The 21,298-nt window shown below is 47.7% G+C and overlaps 1 protein-coding gene across 1 annotated transcript in view; it reads right to left on the bottom strand.

Moving 5' to 3' along the window:
* The window catches only part of FOXJ2 (forkhead box J2), a 48,031-nt gene extending 29,189 nt beyond the window's left edge, over positions 1-18,842 (bottom strand). Inside the window, exons 1-2 of the mRNA XM_040361214.1 lie at positions 18,690-18,842; positions 7,897-8,215 (exon numbers count right to left, since the gene is read on the bottom strand). Of these exons, the coding sequence (XP_040217148.1) occupies positions 7,897-8,208 (312 nt within the window). The 5' untranslated portion in view covers positions 8,209-8,215; positions 18,690-18,842. The remainder of the gene's footprint in view (positions 1-7,896; positions 8,216-18,689) is intronic.
* Positions 18,843-21,298: the final 2,456 nt, after the last annotated feature.

Raw genomic sequence — 21,298 nt, 5'->3', positions numbered from 1 at the left:
CCCAGCCGTGGGTCGCAAGCGCGCCGCCAATGCGACCCGGTCCTGTGCTCCGTGACCGCGCCCGCGGATCCGATCGCCGTCAGTGTCCCGCTATCGGGGTCACAGGAGCTGAAGAATGGGGAGAGGCGAGTGCAAACAAACATATCCCCGTGCTTCCCAGTGAGCCCGACACTGATCGTCTGTTCCCTGTCATAGGGAACAGGCGATCAGCGACGTCACACGCCAAGCCACACCCCCCTACAGTAAGAAACACACATTAGGGAACACTTAACCCCTTTAGCACCCCTTACAGGTTAACCCCTTCACTGTCAGTGTCATTTTTACAGTAATCGCAGTAAGCACTGATTGCTGTGAAAATGACAATGGTCCCAAAATGGTGTCAAAAGTGTCCGATGTGTCCGCCGTAATGTCGCAGTCACGATAAAAACCGATGATCGCCGCCATTAGTAGTAAAAAAAAAAAATTATTAATAAAAATGCCATAAAACTATCTCCCTATTTTGTAGACGCTATAACTTTTGCGAAAACCAATCGATAAACGCTTATTGCGATTTTTGCCGACGTAGCCGCACCGGAAGTGACGCAGTCGGGGGAATTTCATAGGTCGGGATTTTTTTTTTTTATATTACAGGGGTACAGACAGCAATAAAAACTGACAGGGGGTCCAATCCCTCTCCCCTCCATCCAACACGAAAAGAAAAAGTTTTGCCTTTAATTATACTTTAAGTACCGAAGGGCGCGGGGGGGGGGGGGGTTGTTGCCGGCTTCTGCTAGAAATGACAAACGGTGGAGTAGCGCTAAAGAGTGAAAAGGCCTTCATATGCCATCTAAATCAATATGGAGGCCGAGTATAAGTCCAATAAGTATCAAAAAATGTGAACAAATTACTAAGTTGAAATAAAAAGTTAATAGTCCAACAATGTGTCGAATTTGAGTGTTGGCACACTGCTGCAAACGTGAAGAAAGACTCTGGGTCCAATGATAACTAAAGCTTGCTGACCCTTACCAGAATAGAAGATCCTAACGGATCTAGTCAAGCTGAAATCACTGGATCGCATATGCTGGAGTGGAGCTTGTCTCTTGAAGCGATCCTCCAAGGGGTCACCGATCCACCAGTAAAGCAACCAGAGAAAATAAACTGATCTGGTGTAAATCCGTGCGATAAATCAATACATAAAGAGCATCCCCCGGTGACTGGCAACAGACAGTGTGAACAAAAGAAACCACCACCAGTACACACACTGACCCTTACCAGAACCTGTGATCCGTCAGGATCAATCAAAGCAGAGGGGATGAGAGCAATGTGGAGTTGTGAGACGTCCCAACCAATAGCATCAAAATCGCCAGGAAAGGTCCAAATATGTGTGAGAAAGGAAAACTCGCATAGCGTGATACCGTAGAGCAGTGGTTCTCAACCTGGGGGTCGGGACCCCCTCGGGGGTCGAATGATGATTTGCCAGGGGTCACCAAATCCTGGCCTGTTCCTGAAGCCCACGCTTCTCTCCCAGCCTTTTCTCAGCTGTTCAGCAGGGTGTCCCTGGAGCCTGTGGCCCCCCAGGTGGTGCTGTTCCTGGAGCCTGCAGACAGTCGGAGACACAGTGAGTAATAGTACCTGTGATTAGAGTTGCCATTAAAAGTCCCCACTATAGTTCTCAGATCAGCAGATGACCTTGATCAAGGGTACCTAAGTTGGTTGATCAGAACTCCCCGCCAGCACTGCCACTCATCCCAACTCCCCACCAGCACTGCCACTCATCCCAACTCCCCACCAGCACTGCCACTCATCCCAACTCCCCACCAGCACTGCCACTCATTCCAACTCCCTGCCAGCACTGCCACTCATTCCAACTCCCTGCCAGCACTGCCACTCATCCCAACTCCCCACCAGCACTGCCACTCATTCCAACTCCCTGCCAGCACTGCCACTCATCCCAACTCCCCACCAGCACTGCCACTCATTCCAACTCCCTGCCAGCACTGCCACTCATTCCAACTCCCTGCCAGCACTGCCACTCATTCCAACTCCCTGCCAGCACTGCCACTCATCCCAACTCCCCCCCAGCACTGCCACTCATCCCAACTCTCCCACCAGCACTGCCACTCATCCCAACTCTCCCACCAGCACTGCCACTCATCCCAACTCTCCCACCAGCACTGCCACTCATTCCAACTCCCTGCCAGCACTGCCACTGATCCCAACTCTCCCACCAGCACTGCCACTCATCCCAACTCTCCCACCAGCACTGCCACTCATTCCAACTCCCCACCAGCACTGCCACTCATCCCAACTCCCCACCAGCACTGCCACTCATCCCAACTCTCCCACCAGCACTGCCACTCATTCCAACTCCCCACCAGCACTGCCACTCATCCCAACTCTCCCACCAGCACTGCCACTCATCCCAACTCTCCCGCCAGCACTGCCACTCATCCCAACTCCCCACCAGCACTGCCACTCATTCCAACTCCCTGCCAGCACTGCCACTCATCCCAACTCCCCACCAGCACTGCCACTCATTCCAACTCCCCACCAGCACTGCCACTCATTCCAACTCCCTGCCAGCACTGCCACTCATCCCAACTCCACGCCAGGACTGCCACTCATCCCAACTCCACGCCAGGACTGCCACTCATCCCAACTCCCCACCAGCACTGCCACTCATTCCAACTCCCTGCCAGCACTGCCACTCATCCCAACTCCACGCCAGGACTGCCACTCATCCCAACTCCACGCCAGGACTGCCACTCATCCCAACTCCACGCCAGGACTGCCACTCATCCCATTCCCCTCACCCCCCCATTAAGGAGTAAGAGAAGGAATAAAAATAGAGAATACATGGAAGGGAGAGTAAAAGAGGGGTAGGAACAAAGAAAAACGGAGAGAAAGAATAAGAGACAGAACAAGAAAATGGCTAGAGAGAGGGATGGGGAAAAAATGATCATAGAGAGAGATAAAAGGGAAAGAAAGGAGAACAAAAAGAAAGAGTGGTACATCCCAAAATGTACCATAAGGGGTTTAAATACTGTACGAGTGGAATGGACTCAGGGAGCGCTAAATGTCCATGGGTTTGGGGGCGCAAATTACTTGTCTTGCCTTGGGTGCTGACAACCAATGCTACAACAATAATTTTACTTTAGGGGTCCCCACAACTTGGGAAATTTTATCAAGGGGTCACGGCACTTGATAGGTTGAGAACCACTGCCATAGAGGTTTTAATAAAAAACGAGCAGCACACTTACAGTTAAAATTGTATATAACAGCAAGGATAAAAAGAGCCGGCCGGCCGGCGTGTCAGAACGAAAGTCCTCAGATCGCGGTGACGTCAGCCTTAAGACGGCCTTGGGAGGTGACGTGCTGACGTCACCGCGATCTGAGGACTTTCGTTCTGACACGCCGGCCAGCCGGCTCTTTTTATCCTTGCTGTTATATACAATTTTAACTGTAAGTGTGCTGCTCGTTTTTTATTAACCACTTCATTACTAAGCCTGTTTTTCAGATTCAGTGTTTACGAGACTAAAACATTTTTTTTTGCTAGAATATTACTTAAAACCCCCAAACATTATATATATATTTTTTTCTAACACCCTAGAGAATAAAATGGCAGTCATTGCAATACTTTTTGTCACACCGTATTTGCGCAGCGGTCTTACAAGCGCACTTTTTGTTTGGAAAAAATTCACTTTTTTAAATTAAAAAATAACACAACAATAAATTTGGCCCAATTTTTTTATATATTGTGAAAGATAATGTTACGCCGAGTAAAATGATACCCAACATGTCACGCTTAAAAATTGCGCCCGCTCGTGGCATGGCGTCAAACTTTTACCCTTAAAAATCTTGATAGGCGACGTTTAAAAAATTCTACAGGTTGCATTTTTTGAGTTACGGAGTAGGCCTAAGGCTAAAATTATTGCTCTCGCTCTAACGATCGCGGCGATACCTCACTTGTGTGGTTTGAATACCGTTTTCATATGTCGGCGCTACTCGCGTATACGTTCGCTTCTACGCGCGAGCTCGTCGGGACGGGGCGCTTTAAAAAAATTTTTTTTTGCTTTTCGCATTTATTTTTACTTATTTTAAAATTTTTAACAGTGAAATAAAAAAAAAAAAAAAATTATCACTTTTATTCCTATTACAAGGAATGTAAACATCCCTTGTAATAGAAAAAAGCATGACAGGTCCTCTTTTATATATGAGATCTGGGGGTCAAAAAGACGTCACATCTCATATTTGGGCTTAAAGCGGGGGTTCACCCTTAGAGGGCACTTTTCCCCCTTCGCTTCCTGCTCGTTATTAGTAGGGGAATCGGCTATTTATTTTAAAATATGTGCAGTACTTACCCGTTTACGAGATGCATCCTCTCCGTCGCTTCCGGGTATGGGTCTTCGGGAGCGGGCGTTCCTTCTTGATTGACAGGTTTCCGAGAGGCTTCCGACGGTCGCATCCATCGCGTCACGATTTTCCGAAAGAAGCCGAACGTCGGTGCGCAGGCGCAGTATAGAGCCGCACCGACGTTCGGCTTCTTTCGGCTATGAGTGACGCGATGGATGCGACCGTCGGAAGCCTCTCGGAAGACTGTCAATCAAGAAGGAACGCCCGCTCCCGAAGACCCATACCCGGAAGCGACGGAAGAAGATGCATCTCGAAAACGGTAAGTACGGCTCATATTTTAATACAAATAGCCGATTCCCCTAGACACAACGAGCAGGAAGCTAAGGGGAGAAAATTTTTTTTTTTACAAATGGGTGAACTCCCGCTTTAAATGCAAAAAAAAAAAAAAAAAAAAAAAATTTGGAAATGTCATTTTTTCAAATGACAAAAAAAAAAAAAGTCTCTTTAAGAGGCTGGGCGGGACTGACGTTTTGACGTCACTTCCGCCCAGCAGAGCTATGGGGACGGGCGAAGGAGATTTTTCCTTCAGTCTCGTCCCCGCTCAGCTGCCGAACGGTCCCGATCTCCTCCGCCGCTACCGACGGCTCCGGTAAGCGGCGGAGGGCGCGGGACAGCGGCGGGAGGGGGGGGGGGCCCTCTCCCGCCACCGATAACGGCGATCTCGCGGCGAATCCGCCGCGGAGACCGCCGTTATCGTGTACAGGACCGTCTTGCACTAAAGATGGATACCTCAGTTGTGACAGCAGCTGCTGCCGTTACCGAGATATCCATCTTTAAAAACAGGACGTCTTTTGACAATGGGCTGGAAAGCAAGTGGTTAAAACCTCTACGGTATCACGCTATGCGAGTTTTCCTTTCTCACACATATTTGGACCTTTCCTGGCGATTTTGATGCTATTGGTTGGGACGTCTCACAACTCCACATTGCTCTCATCCCCTCTGCTTTGATTGATCCTGACGGATCACAGGTTCTGGTAAGGGTCAGTGTGTGTACTGGTGGTGGTTTCCGTTTTGCTCACACTGTCTGTTGCCAGTCACCGGGGGATGCTCTTTATGTATTGATTTATCGCACGGATTTACACCAGATCAGTTCATTTTCTCTGGTTGCTTTACTGGTGGATCGGTGACCCCTTGGAGGATCGCTTCAAGAGACAAGCTCCACTCCAGCATATGCGATCCAGTGATTTCAGCTTGACTAGATCCGTTAGGATCTTCCATTCTGGTAAGGGTCAGCACGCTATAGTTATCATTGGACCCAGAGTCTTTCTTCACGTTTGCAGCAGTGTGCCAACACTCAAATTCGACACATTGTTGGACTATTAACTTTTTATTTCAACTTAGTAATTTGTTCACATTTTTTGATATTTATTGGACTTATACTCGGCCTCCATATTGATTTAGATGGCATATGAAGGCCTTTTCACTCTTTAGCGCTACTCCACCGTTTGTTTATGATTTGTATGTTTGTATAACATTTTTGAGTTAGCTGCTTTATTTTTATTTTGTTATTGGTAAGCACACTTTTTCACTTCTTTTAGAAATGACAGCTGCCTGCCTAGTAAATGACAGCTGCCAGCCTAGTAAATGACAGCTGCCTGCCTAGTAAATGACAGCTGCCTGCCTAGTAAATGACAGCTGCCAGACTAGTAAATGACAGCTGCCAGCCTTGTAAATGACAGCTGCCAGACTAGTAAATGACAGCTGCCAGCCTTGTAAATGACAGCTGCCAGACTAGTAAATGACAGCTGCCTGCCTAGTAAATGACAGCTGCCAGCCTAGTAAATGACAGCTGCCAGCCTAGTAAATGACAGCTACCAGACTAGTAAATGACAGCTGCCTGCCTAGTAAATGACAGCTGCCTGCCTAGTAAATGACAGCTGCCTGCCTAGTAAATGACAGCTACCAGACTAGTAAATGACAGCTGCCAGCCTAGTAAATGACAGCTACCAGACTAGTAAATGACAGCTACCAGACTAGTAAATGACAGCTGCCAGCCTAGTAAATGACAGCTACCAGACTAGTAAATGACAGCTACCAGACTAGTAAATGACAGCTGCCAGCCTAGTAAATGACAGCTACCAGACTAGTAAATGACAGCTGCCTGCCTAGTAAATGACAGTCGCCAGCCTAGTAAATGACAGCTGCCAGCCTTGTAAATGACAGCTGCCTGCCTAGTAAATGACAGCTGCCAGCCTTGTAAATGACAGCTGCCTGCCTAGTAAATGACAGCTGCCAGCCTTGTAAATGACAGCTGCCTGCCTTGTAAATGACAGCTGCCAGCCTAGTAAATGACAGCTGCCTGCCTTGTAAATGACAGCTGCCAGCCTAGTAAATGACAGCTGCCTGCCTTGTAAATGACAGCTGCCTGCCTTGTAAATGACAGCTGCCAGCCTAGTAAATGACAGCTGCCTGCCTTGTAAATGACAGCTGCCAGCCTAGTAAATGACAGCTGCCTGCCTTGTAAATGACAGCTGCCAGCCTAGTAAATGACAGCTGCCTGCCTTGTAAATGACAGCTGCCAGCCTAGTAAATGACAGCTGCCAGCCTTGTAAATGACAGCTGCCTGCCTTGTAAATGACAGCTGCCTGCCTTGTAAATGACAGCTGCCAGCCTTGTAAATGACAGCTCCCTGCTTTGTAAATGACAGCTGCCTGCCTTGTAAATGACAGCTCCCTGCTTTGTAAATGACAGCTGCCAGCCTTGTAAATGACAGCTGCCAGCCTAGTAAATGACAGCTGCCAGCCTTGTAAATGACAGCTCCCTGCTTTGTAAATGACAGCTGCCTGCCTTGTAAATGACAGCTGCCTGCCTAGTAAATGACAGCTGCCAGCCTAGTAAATGACAGTCGCCAGCCTAGTAAATGACAGTAGCCAGCCTTGTAAATGACAGCTGCCAGCCTAGTAAATGACAGCTGCCAGCCTAGTAAATGACAGCTGCCAGCCTAGTAAATGACAGCTGCCTGCCTAGTAAATGACAGCTGCCAGCCTAGTAAATGACAGCTGCCAGCCTAGTAAATGACAGCTGCCTGCCTAGTAAATGACAGCTGCCAGCCTAGTAAATGACAGCTGCCAGCCTTGTAAATGACAGCTGCCAGCCTAGTAAATGACAGCTGCCAGCCTAGTAAATGACAGCTGCCAGCCTAGTAAATGACAGCTCCCTGCTTTGTAAATGACAGCTGCCTGCCTTGTAAATGACAGCTGCCTGCCTTGTAAATGACAGCTGCCTGCCTTGTAAATGACAGCTGCCAGCCTAGTAAATGACAGCTGCCAGCCTAGTAAATGACAGCTGCCTGCCTGCTACGCTGACTGTTCACTGAACTACAAGTCAGCGACCTAAAAAAGTCAGAGAGAAGTGCGCGACTCAAAGAACTGAAGCAAAGGGATCCACATGACAACCAGGAAATGTGGCGGCGGCGGCAGTGACGGCCCCGCCTCAATTCTCGGTTTTCCTTTTCGGCGCTCCGGATTTCGCACGTTATCGGAGATACCTCCACGTTGGCCTTACCTTCCATCCCACCCCGGCGTTGCGGTAATACGGGAAGTTATCACAGATCCAGCGGTAGATCTCGCTGAGGGTCATGCGCCTGGCGGGGGCGGAGTTTATGGCGTACTGGATAAGATTGGCGTAGCTATAAGGCGGTTTTCCATCGCGGTGGGCGGCTGCCTCCTCCTTGGTCAGCATGGCGTTGGAGTCGGTGGGGGAGCCGGGTCCTTTGCGCCCCCCGGTGCCTTGCTGGGAGCCCTTCATGGCGGCCTGGATGGTCAGCTGCGGGAGCCAGTCTATGGAGGTCAGGCTACTGCCCAGGTCTGACGCCATCTTGCGGCTGCGGGGAGAAAACACAGGCTTAGTGGTGTCCCTGCAACCCATTTATTTCATCGTATTCCTTCTATTATTATAATACCGGCGCGTCACGTGCAGTCACCCATAGCAACCGATTGCTGAATTCTGATTGGTTGCTTGTGAGAAATACACTTTTATGGTCAAGAAATACAGAGTTGGCAGGACCATATATATATATATACACACACACAGGGGTGCCTGCAGTCTCTGATCATCTACTGTATCATGTCTGCAGTCTCTGACCATCTCTTGTATCAAGTCTGCAGTCTCTGATCATCTCCTGTACTATGTCTGCAGTCTCTGATCATCTCCTGTATCATGTCTGCAGTCTCTGATCATCTCCTGTATTATGTCTGCAGTCTCTGATCATCTCCTGTACTATGTCTGCAGTCTCTGATCATCTCCTGTACTATGTCTGCAGTCTCTGATCATCTCCTGTATTATGTCTGCAGTCTCTGACCATCTCTTGTATTATGTCTGCAGTCTCTGATCATCTCCTGTACTATGTCTGCAGTCTCTGATCATCTCCTGTACTATGTCTGCAATCTCTGATCATCTCCTGTACTATGTCTGCAATCTCTGATCATCTCCTGTATTATGTCTGCAGTCTCTGACCATCTCCTGTATCATGTCTGCAGTCTCTGATCATCTCCTGTACTATGTCTGCAGTCTCTGATCATCTCCTGTACTATGTCTGCAGTCTCTGACCATCTCCTGTATCATGTCTGCAGTCTCTGACCATCTCCTGTATCATGTCTGCAGTCTCTGATCATCTCCTGTACCATGTCTGCAGTCTCTGACCATCTCCTGTATCATGTCTGCAGTCTCTGATCATCTCCTGTATCATGTCTGCAGTCTCTGACCATCTCCTGTATTATGTCTGCAGTCTCTGATCATCTCCTGTACCATGTCTGCAGTCTCTGATCATCTCCTGTACCATGTCTGCAGTCTCTGATCATCTCCTGTACTATGTCTGCAGTCTCTGATCATCTCCTGTATTATGTCTGCAGTCTCTGACCATCTCCTGTACTATGTCTGCAGTCTCTGATCATCTCCTGTACCATGTCTGCAGTCTCTGACCATCTCCTGTACCATGTCTGCAGTCTCTGATCATCTCCTGTACTATGTCTGCAGTCTCTGACCATCTCCTGTACTATGTCTGCAGTCTCTGATCATCTCCTGTACCATGTCTGCAGTCTCTGACCATCTCCTGTACTATGTCTGCAGTCTCTGATCATCTCCTGTACTATGTCTGCAGTCTCTGACCATCTCTTGTACTATGTCTGCAGTCTCTGACCATCTCCTGTACTGTGTCTGCAGTCTCTGATCATCTCCTGTACTATGTCTGCAGTCTCTGATCATCTCCTGTATTATGTCTGCAGTCTCTGATCATCTCCTGTATCATGTCTGCAGTCTCTGACCATCTCCTGTATTATGTCTGCAGTCTCTGATCATCTCCTGTACCATGTCTGCAGTCTCTGATCATCTCCTGTACTATGTCTGCAGTCTCTGACCATCTCCTGTATTATGTCTGCAGTCTCTGACCATCTCCTGTACTATGTCTGCAGTCTCTGATCATCTCCTGTATTATGTCTGCAGTCTCTGATCATCTCCTGTATCATGTCTGCAGTCTCTGACCATCTCCTGTATTATGTCTGCAGTCTCTGATCATCTCCTGTACCATGTCTGCAGTCTCTGATCATCTCCTGTATCATGTCTGCAGTCTCTGATCATCTCCTGTATCATGTCTGCAGTCTCTGACCATCTCCTGTATTATGTCTGCAGTCTCTGATCATCTCCTGTATTATGTCTGCAGTCTCTGACCATCTCCTGTACTATGTCTGCAGTCTCTGATCATCTCCTGTACTATGTCTGCAGTCTCTGATCATCTCCTGTACTATGTCTGCAGTCTCTGACCATCTCCTGTACTATGTCTGCAGTCTCTGACCATCTCCTGTACTATGTCTGCAGTCTCTGATCATCTCCTGTATTATGTCTGCAGTCTCTGATCATCTCCTGTATCATGTCTGCAGTCTCTGACCATCTCCTGTATTATGTCTGCAGTCTCTGACCATCTCCTGTATTATGTCTGCAGTCTCTGACCATCTCCTGTATTATGTCTGCAGTCTCTGATCATCTCCTGTACCATGTCTGCAGTCTCTGATCATCTCCTGTATTATGTCTGCAGTCTCTGATCATCTCCTGTACTATGTCTGCAGTCTCTGACCATCTCCTGTACTATGTCTGCAGTCTCTGATCATCTCCTGTACTATGTCTGCAGTCTCTGACTGTCTCCTGTACTATGTCTGCAGTCTCTGACCATCTCCTGTACTATGTCTGCAGTCTCTGACCATCTCCTGTACTATGTCTGCAGTCTCTGATCATCTCCTGTATTATGTCTGCAGTCTCTGATCATCTCCTGTATCATGTCTGCAGTCTCTGACCATCTCCTGTATTATGTCTGCAGTCTCTGACCATCTCCTGTATTATGTCTGCAGTCTCTGACCATCTCCTGTATTATGTCTGCAGTCTCTGATCATCTCCTGTACCATGTCTGCAGTCTCTGATCATCTCCTGTATTATGTCTGCAGTCTCTGACCATCTCCTGTACTATGTCTGCAGTCTCTGACCATCTCCTGTACTATGTCTGCAGTCTCTGATCATCTCCTGTACTATGTCTGCAGTCTCTGACTGTCTCCTGTACTATGTCTGCAGTCTCTGACCATCTCCTGTACTATGTCTGCAGTCTCTGACCATCTCCTGTACCATGTCTGCAGTCTCTGATCATCTCCTGTACTATGTCTGCAGTCTCTGACCATCTCCTGTACTATGTCTGCAGTCTCTGATCATCTCCTGTACCATGTCTGCAGTCTCTGACCATCTCCTGTACTATGTCTGCAGTCTCTGATCATCTCCTGTACTATGTCTGCAGTCTCTGACCATCTCTTGTACTATGTCTGCAGTCTCTGACCATCTCCTGTACTGTGTCTGCAGTCTCTGATCATCTCCTGTACTATGTCTGCAGTCTCTGATCATCTCCTGTATTATGTCTGCAGTCTCTGATCATCTCCTGTATCATGTCTGCAGTCTCTGACCATCTCCTGTATTATGTCTGCAGTCTCTGATCATCTCCTGTACCATGTCTGCAGTCTCTGATCATCTCCTGTACTATGTCTGCAGTCTCTGACCATCTCCTGTATTATGTCTGCAGTCTCTGACCATCTCCTGTACTATGTCTGCAGTCTCTGATCATCTCCTGTATTATGTCTGCAGTCTCTGATCATCTCCTGTATCATGTCTGCAGTCTCTGACCATCTCCTGTATTATGTCTGCAGTCTCTGATCATCTCCTGTACCATGTCTGCAGTCTCTGATCATCTCCTGTATCATGTCTGCAGTCTCTGATCATCTCCTGTATCATGTCTGCAGTCTCTGACCATCTCCTGTATTATGTCTGCAGTCTCTGATCATCTCCTGTATTATGTCTGCAGTCTCTGACCATCTCCTGTACTATGTCTGCAGTCTCTGATCATCTCCTGTACTATGTCTGCAGTCTCTGATCATCTCCTGTACTATGTCTGCAGTCTCTGACCATCTCCTGTACTATGTCTGCAGTCTCTGACCATCTCCTGTACTATGTCTGCAGTCTCTGATCATCTCCTGTATTATGTCTGCAGTCTCTGATCATCTCCTGTATCATGTCTGCAGTCTCTGACCATCTCCTGTATTATGTCTGCAGTCTCTGACCGTCTCCTGTATTATGTCTGCAGTCTCTGACCATCTCCTGTATTATGTCTGCAGTCTCTGATCATCTCCTGTACCATGTCTGCAGTCTCTGATCATCTCCTGTATTATGTCTGCAGTCTCTGATCATCTCCTGTACTATGTCTGCAGTCTCTGACCATCTCCTGTACTATGTCTGCAGTCTCTGATCATCTCCTGTACTATGTCTGCAGTCTCTGACTGTCTCCTGTACTATGTCTGCAGTCTCTGACCATCTCCTGTACTATGTCTGCAGTCTCTGACCATCTCCTGTACTATGTCTGCAGTCTCTGATCATCTCCTGTATTATGTCTGCAGTCTCTGATCATCTCCTGTATCATGTCTGCAGTCTCTGACCATCTCCTGTATTATGTCTGCAGTCTCTGACCATCTCCTGTATTATGTCTGCAGTCTCTGACCATCTCCTGTATTATGTCTGCAGTCTCTGATCATCTCCTGTACCATGTCTGCAGTCTCTGATCATCTCCTGTATTATGTCTGCAGTCTCTGACCATCTCCTGTACTATGTCTGCAGTCTCTGACCATCTCCTGTACTATGTCTGCAGTCTCTGATCATCTCCTGTACTATGTCTGCAGTCTCTGACTGTCTCCTGTACTATGTCTGCAGTCTCTGACCATCTCCTGTACTATGTCTGCAGTCTCTGACCATCTCCTGTACCATGTCTGCAGTCTCTGATCATCTCAGGATACACCGGAGGAGTTTTGCATCTCACACTCATCTTATAAAGTGAAATGCGGAATTTAGAAATCCGAGGGACCGTTTTGTTGTTTTGATCTTCGATGATAAAAGCAGAAGATAATCTGCTGATCTCTCAGGTTTGCTAATCTGACAGAACATGTAAACAGACTGATTTCTAAATTCCGTATTTCACTATATAAGGAGGAGGAGCTTACCGAGGACAAGAAGTGTGACATGCAAAACTCTGATGGGTGTAGCAAGATGGCCGCCCCCTCCCCCTTCGCATTGTATCCTTACTGAGGAGAAGTGCGGGGTGTAGCAAGATGGCCGCCCCCTCCCCCTTCTCATTGTATCCTTACTGAGAAGTGCGGGGTGTAGCAAGATGGCCGCCCCCTCCCCCTTCTCATTGTATCCTTACTGAGGAGAAGTGCGGGGTGTAGCAAGATGGCCGCCCCCCTCCCCCTTCTCATTGTATCCTTACTGAGGAGGAGTGCGGGGTGTAGCAAGATGGCCGCCCCCCCTTCTCATTGTATCCTTACTGAGGAGAAGTGCGGGGTGTAGCAAGATGGCCGCGATGGAACGTCACTGACAGCAAGAGGAGAGCTGGTAAGGCCGACATCTACACTGATAATAATCAGTGCTCATCTGTGGCCCAGATTCAAGAAGCAATTGCGCCTGTGTAACCATAAGTTACACAGCGCAATTCCTTACTTGCCCCGGCGTAAAGAATGCTCCTGATTCAGGAACCTCGTTACGCCGACTGCAGCCTAAGATATGCGCAGCATAAGGCTCTTATGCCCGCATATCTTCGGCTGCATTCTTGCGATGGCCGCTAGGTGGCGTTCCCGTTGTGCTCAGCGTATAGTATGCAAATTGCATACTTACGCCGATTCACAACATTGCGCGAGCCCTGCGTACGCAATTTACGTTGTTTCCGTACTGCGTTTTTTGCGTAAGGCTGCCCCTGCTATTAGCTGGGGCAGCCAATGCTACGTATACCCGTCGTTCCCGCGTCGCGAAATTTCAAATTTAAGTAGTTTGCGTAAGTGAATCGTGAATGGCGCTGGACGCCATTCACGTTCACTTTGAAGCAAATGACGTCCTTGCGAGGTCATTTGCCGCAATGCACGTAGGGAAAGTTTCCCGACAGGGGAAATGCGCTCTACGATCGGGGCGGGAACGCGCCTAATTTAAATGATTCCCGCCCCCTACGGGATCATTTAAATTGCGCGCGCTTACGCCGGGCATTTTGCCGGCGCGCCCACGCAATTTACGGAGCTACTGCTCCGTGAATCGAGGGCAGCGCAGTAAATTTGTGGGGGCGCAGGGCAAAAACGTTGCCCTGCGCCTCCGTAAAAAATGCGCAAATCTACCTGAATCCGGGCAAGTGTCACCATATCAGTTCCCTGTCAGTGCAACCATATCAGTGCCCGTCAAAGAAGAACAATTATCTGAAAATTATTTATATAACAAACTATGAAAAACTAATTTTTTTTGTTTGTTTAGCCAAAAATAACCCCCCCCCCCCTCCCCCCAAGAGGTGATTAAATATCATCATAAGAAATCTCTATTTGTGAGAATACAATGTATAACAATCTCATCCGTGTGCCGTGTTACCGAGTAATTGTCATTCAAAGTGGGACAGCGCTGGGAAACAGCATTGGAAAGGGCCCAGTGTTGGAGGATCGGGGGGAAAGGGGGGGAATTGGGGAGAGGGGTATTGGGGGGTTGTACATTTTTTCGGGGGGTTCTCAGTCATTTCTGACACAAAATGCGGATTATTTGAGCAAAAATGAAAAAAACGGTCCTGGGAGATAATCCGGGGATTGGAGGGGGAGGGGGGATACATTGTATCATTGAAGGATACATTTCTCCGGTGATAATGATACATTCTCCGGTGATAATGATACATTCTCCGGTGATAATGATACATTCTCCGGTGATAATGATTCTCCGGTGATAATGATACATTCTCCGGTGATAATGATTCTTCGGTGATAATGATACATTCTCCGGTGATAATGATACATTCTCCGGTGATAATGATACATTCTCCGGTGATAATGATTCTCCGGTGATAATGATTCTCCGGTGATAATGATTCTCCGGTGATAATGATACATTCTCCGGTGATAATGATACATTCTCCGGTGATAATGATACATTCCCCGGTGATAATGATACATTTCTCCGGTGATAATGATTCTCCGGTGATAATGATACATTCTCCGGTGATAATGATTCTCCGGTGATAATGATACATTCTCCGGTGATAATGATTCTCCGGTGATAATGATACATTCTCCGGTGATAATGATACATTCCCCGGTGATAATGATACATTTCTCCGGTGATAATGATTCTCCGGTGATAATGATACATTCTCCGGTGATAATGATTCTCCGGTGATAATGATACATTCTCCGGTGATAATGATACATTCTCCGGTGATAATGATACATTCTCCGGTGATAATGATTCTCCGGTGATAATGATACATTCTCCGGTGATAATGATTCTCCGGTGATAATGATACATTCTCCGGTGATAATGATTCTCCGGTGATAATGATACATTCTCCGGTGATAATGATTCTCCGGTGATAATGATACATTCTCCGGTGATAATGATTCTCCGGTGATAATGATACATTCTCCGGTGATAATGATTCTCCGGTGATAATGATACATTCCCCGGTGATAATGATACATTCTCCGGTGATAATGATTCTCCGGTGATAATGATACATTCTCCGGTGATAATGATTCTCCGGTGATAATGATTCTCCGGTGATAATGATACATTCTCCGGTGATAATGATTCTCCGGTGATAATGATACATTCTCCGGTGATAATGATTCTCCGGTGATAATGATACATTCTCCGGTGATAATGATTCTCCGGTGATAATGATACATTCTCCGGTGATAATGATACATTCTCTGGTGATAATGATTCTCCGGTGATAATGATACATTCTCCGGTGATAATGATACATTCTCCGGTGATAATGATACATTCTCCGGTGATAATGTTTCTCCGGTGATAATGATTCTCCGGTGATAGCGATACATTTCTCCGGTGATAATGATACATTCTCCGGTGATAATGATACATTCTCCGGTGATAATGATACATTCTCCGGTGATAATGACACATTCTCCGGTGATAATGATACATTCTCCGGTGATAATGATTCTCCGGTGATAATGACACATTCTCCGGTGATAATGATACATTCTCCGGTGATAATGATTCTCCGGTGATAATGATAAATTCTCCGGTGATAATGATTCTCCGGTGATAATGATTCTCCGGTGATAATGACACATTCTCCGGTGATAATGATACATTCTCCGGTGATAATGATTCTCCGGTGATAATGATACATTCTCCGGTGATAATGATTCTCCGGTGATAATGATACATTCTCCGGTGATAATGACACATTCTCCGGTGATAATGACACATTCTCCGGTGATAATGACACATTCTCCGGTGATAATGATACATTCTCCGGTGATAATGATACATTCTCCGGTGATAATGATACATTCTCCGGTGATAATGATTCTCCGGTGATAATGATTCTCCGGTGATAATGATACATTCTCCGGTGATAATGATTCTCCGGTGATAATGATTCTCCGGTGATAATGATTCTCCGGTGATAATGATACATTCTCCGGTGATAATGATTCTCCGGTGATAATGATTCTCCGGTGATAATGATACATTCTCCGGTGATAATGATTCTCCGGTGATAATGATTCTCCGGTGATATTGATACATTCTCCGGTGATAATGATTCTCCGGTGATAATGATACATTCTCCGGTGATAATGATACATTCTCTGGTGATAATGATTCTCCGGTGATAATGATACATTCTCCGGTGATAATGATACATTCTCCGGTGATAATGTTTCTCCGGTGATAATGATACATTCTCCGGTGATAATGATTCTCCGGTGATAATGATTCTCCGGTGATAATGATTCTCCGGTGATAATGATTCTCCGGTGATAATGATTCTCCGGTGATAATGATTCTCCGGTGATAATGATACATTCTCCGGTGATAATGATACATTCTCCGGTGATAATGATTCTCCGGTGATAACGATAAATTCTCCGGTGATAATGATTCTCCGGTGATAGCGATACATTTCTCCGGTGATAATGATACATTCTCCGGTGATAATGATACATTCTCCGGTGATAATGATACATTCTCCGGTGATAATGACACATTCTCCGGTGATAATGATACATTCTCCGGTGATAATGATTCTCCGGTGATAATGATAAATTCTCCGGTGATAATGATTCTCCGGTGATAATGATTCTCCGGTGATAATGACACATTCTCCGGTGATAATGATTCTCCGGTGATAATGATACATTCTCCGGTGATAATGATTCTCCGGTGATAATGATACATTCTCCGGTGATAATGATACATTCTCCGGTGATAATGATACATTCTCCGGTGATAATGATACATTCTCCGGTGATAATGACACATTCTCCGGTGATAATGACACATTCTCCGGTGATAATGACACATTCTCCGGTGATAATGATACATTCTCCGGTGATAATGATACATTCTCCGGTGATAATGATACATTCTCCGGTGATAATGATTCTCCGGTGATAATGATTCTCCGGTGATAATGATACATTCTCCGGTGATAATGATTCTCCGGTGATAATGATTCTCCGGTGATAATGATTCTCCGGTGATAATGATACATTCTCCGGTGATAATGATACATTCTCCGGTGATAATGATTCTCCGGTGATAATGATACATTCTCCGGTGATAATGATTCTCCGGTGATAATGATTCTCCGGTGATAATGATTCTCCGGTGATAATGATTCTCCGGTGATAATGATACATTCTCCGGTGATAATGATACATTCTCCGGTGATAATGATTCTCCGGTGATAACGATAAATTCTCCGGTGATAATGATTCTCCGGTGATAATGATTCCCCGGTGATAATGATTCTCCGGTGATAATGATTCTCCGGTGATAATGATTCTCCGGTGATAATGATACATTCTCCGGTGATAATGATTCTCCGGTGATAATGATTCCCCGGTGATAATGATTCTCCGGTGATAATGATTCTCCGGTGATAATTATACATTCTCCGGTGATAATGATTCTCCGGTGATAACGATACATTCTCCGGTGATAATGATACATTCTCCGGTGATAATGATTCTCCGGTGATAATGATTCTCCGGTGATAATGATACATTCTCCGGTGATAATGATTCTCCGGTGATAATGACACATTCTCCGGTGATAATGATTCTCCGGTGATAATGATACATTCTCCGGTGATAATGATTCTCCGGTGATAATGATTCTCCGGTGATAATGATACATTCTCCGGTGATGATTCTCCGGTGATAATGATTCTCCGGTGATAATGATACATTCTCCGGTGATAATGATTCTCCGGTGATAATGATACATTCTCCGGTGATAATGATTCTCCGGTGATAATGATACATTCTCCGGTGATAATGATACATTCTCCGGTGATAATGATACATTCTCCGGTGATAATGATACATTCTCCGGTGATAATGATACATTCTCCGGTGATAATGATACATTTCTCCGGTGATAATGATTCATTCTCCGGTGATAATGACACATTCTCCGGTGATAATGATACATTCTCCGGTGATAATGATACATTCTCCGGTGATTTCTCTGATCTCTTATTGACGGAAGGGGGAGGGGGATTTGGGGGGGGGGGGGTTGGTGAATTGTCGGGCAGATCGCAGGGTGTGTGTCCGGATCTGTCACGTGATGAGGGGCCCGGATGTGTGGCCCCCGGGGGCCCCCGATCTCCGGCACCGCTGTGATGTTTACATGTCAGTGCGGACATGTGATCCCCTCCCCCCCCCCATGTCTGTCCGGAGCTGTCACTTCCCCTCCCCCCTCCTCCGGTGTCCCCGGTCACTCACCCCGCACTGGCCGCTCCGCCCGGGATCTACAGCACCGACTGTCCCCGGTCACCCCCGACCACCGATCAGGAGGGGGAGGGGGAGGAAGATTTCTGGAGAAGGGGGGGGTGGGGGAGCCAGACAGACAGAGAGGAGAGGAGACTACTTCCTGCTGGGTTGGGTTTACTTCCGGGTCCTGAGGAGGAGAGAGACAGGGGGAGGGGGAGAGGAGAGAGAGAGAGAGACAGGGGGAGGGGGAGAGGAGAGAAACAGGGGGAGAGGAAAGAGAGACAGGGAGAGAGGAAAGAGACAGACAGGGGGAGAAGAGAGAGAGACAGGGGGAGGGGGAGAGGAGAGAGAGAGAGAGACAGGGGGAGGGGGAGAGGAGAGAAACAGGGGGAGAGGAAAGAGAGACAGGGAGAGAGGAAAGAGACAGACAGGGGGAGAAGAGAGAGAGACAGGGGGAGGGGGAGAAGAGAGACAGACAGGGGGAGAGGAAAGAGAGAGAGGAAGGGACAGGGGGAGAGGAAAGAGAGACAGGGGGAGAGGAAAGAGAGAGAGGAAGGGACAGGGGGAGAGGAAAGAGAGACAGGGGGAGAGGAAAGAGAGACAGGGGGAGAGGAAAGAGAGACAGGGGGAGAGAGAGAGGGGCAGAAGGAGGGATAGAGAAAAGGAGAGAGAGACAGGGGGAGAGGAAAGAGAGACAGGGGGAGAGGAAAGAGAGACAGGGGGAGAGGAAAGAGAGACAGGGGGAGAGAGAGAGGGGCAGAAGGAGGGATAGAGAAAAGGAGAGAGAGACAGGGGGAGAGAGAGTGGGAAATAGGGTGGGGGGAGAGAGAGAAAAGGAGAGAGAGACAGGGGGAGGGGAGAGAGAGCGGGAAATACGGTGGGGGGAGAGAGAGAGAGAAAAGGAGAGGGAGAGAGACAGGGGAAGAGGAGAGAGAGACAGGGGGAGGGAGAGAGGAGAGAGAGACATAGGGGGAAAGAGAGGGAGGAGAAAGAGACGTGGGAGGGGAGAGTGACAGAGGGAGGGGGGAGAGGCAGAGTGACTCCAATGAGGGCTCTGATGTAAGGGGGACTCTGATTAGGACACCTGATATAAGGGGGAGAGAGATAAAGGGAGGGGGTAAAGAGAGGGAAACAGGGGGAGAGGAGAGAGAAACAGACAGAGGAAGGGAGAGAGGGAGGAGGAGAGAAAAAGAGAGAGACAGAGGTAGGGCGAGAAGAGAGAGAGAGAGACAGTGGGAGAGGAGAGAGAGACGGGGGAGAGGAGAGAGGGAGAGAAAAGGTGAAGAGAGAACGGGCGAGACAGAGGGAGGGGGAAAGGAGAGAGAGAGAGAGACAGAGGGAGAGAAGGGGAGAGAGAGGCAGGAGGAGGGATAGAAAAAAGGAGAGAAAAACGGGGAGGGAGAGAGAGAGAGACAGAGGGTGGGGGAGAGAGACGAGGAAGGGGGAGAACAGAGAGAGACAGTGGGAAGGGGAGAGGTAAGGAGACAGAGGGAGAGAGAGAGACAGAGGAAGGGGAGAGAAAAGAAGACAGAGAGAGGGAAGAGGAGAGGGAGGGAGAGAGAAAAGGAGAGAGACGGATTGGGGGGAGAGAGAGACAGTTGGAGAGAGGAGAGAGATTGGGAAGGGGAGGGGGAGAGAGAAAAAGAGAAAGACAGAGGGAGGGGGAGAGAGAAAAAGAGAAAGACAGAGGGAGGGGAGAGAGAGACAGACAGAGGCTGGGGGGAGAGAGAAAAAGAGAGAGAGAGACAGAGGGAGGGGGAGAAGACAGAGAGGGAGGGGGAGAGAGAGACAGGGGAGGGGAGATGAAAGAAGAAAGAGGGAGGAGGAGAAGACAGAGAGGCAGTGGGAGGGGGAGAGAAAGACTGTGAGGGTGAGAGAGAAAAGGAGAAAGACAGAGGGTGGGGAGAGAGAGAGAGAGACAGAGGAAGGGGGAAAAGACAGAGAGGCAGTGGGAGGGGGAGAGAGAAAAGGAGAGAGAAAGAGACAGAGGAAGGGGGAAAAGACAGAGAGGCAGTGGGAGGGGGAGAGAGAAAAGGAGAGAGAGAGAGAGAGACAGAGGAAGGGGGAAAAGACAGAGAGGCAGTGGGAGGGGGAGAGAGAGAGACAGGGGAGGGGAGATGAAAGAAGACAGAGAGAGGTAGAGGAGACACAGAGGGAGGGGGAGAAAAAAGGAGAGAGACGGATTGAGGGGAGAGAGAGAGAGACGGAGGGGGAGAGAATGAGGGAGATGGGGGAGGGGGAGATAAAAAAGAGAGAGAGAGAGAGACAGAGTGACTCCAATGAGGGCTCTGATGTAAGGGGGACTCTGATTAGGACACCTGATATAAGGGGGACACTGGTGTAAGGGGAGACTCAAATTTAAGGGAAAATTCTGATAGAGACTCTCTTGTAAGGGGGACTCTAATAGGGATTTTGATGTAACGGGGCACTTTAATGTAAGGGCCGGACTCTGATATTAGAGGGGACTATGATGTGGTGTGGTGGGGGGGGGTCTGATGTAAGGAAGCACTCTGATTTGTTGGACTCTGATGTAATGGGGAACATTAATGTGATCGGGCTCTGATGTGGACTCTCGTGTGAGGGGTTGACTCTGATGTAAGGGAAATTCCGATGTAAGAGGG

This window comes from Rana temporaria, chromosome 8, assembly GCF_905171775.1.
Source record: "Rana temporaria chromosome 8, aRanTem1.1, whole genome shotgun sequence".
Taxonomy (NCBI): domain Eukaryota; kingdom Metazoa; phylum Chordata; class Amphibia; order Anura; family Ranidae; genus Rana; species Rana temporaria.
This window is presented reverse-complemented; position numbering and strand designations above follow the sequence as displayed.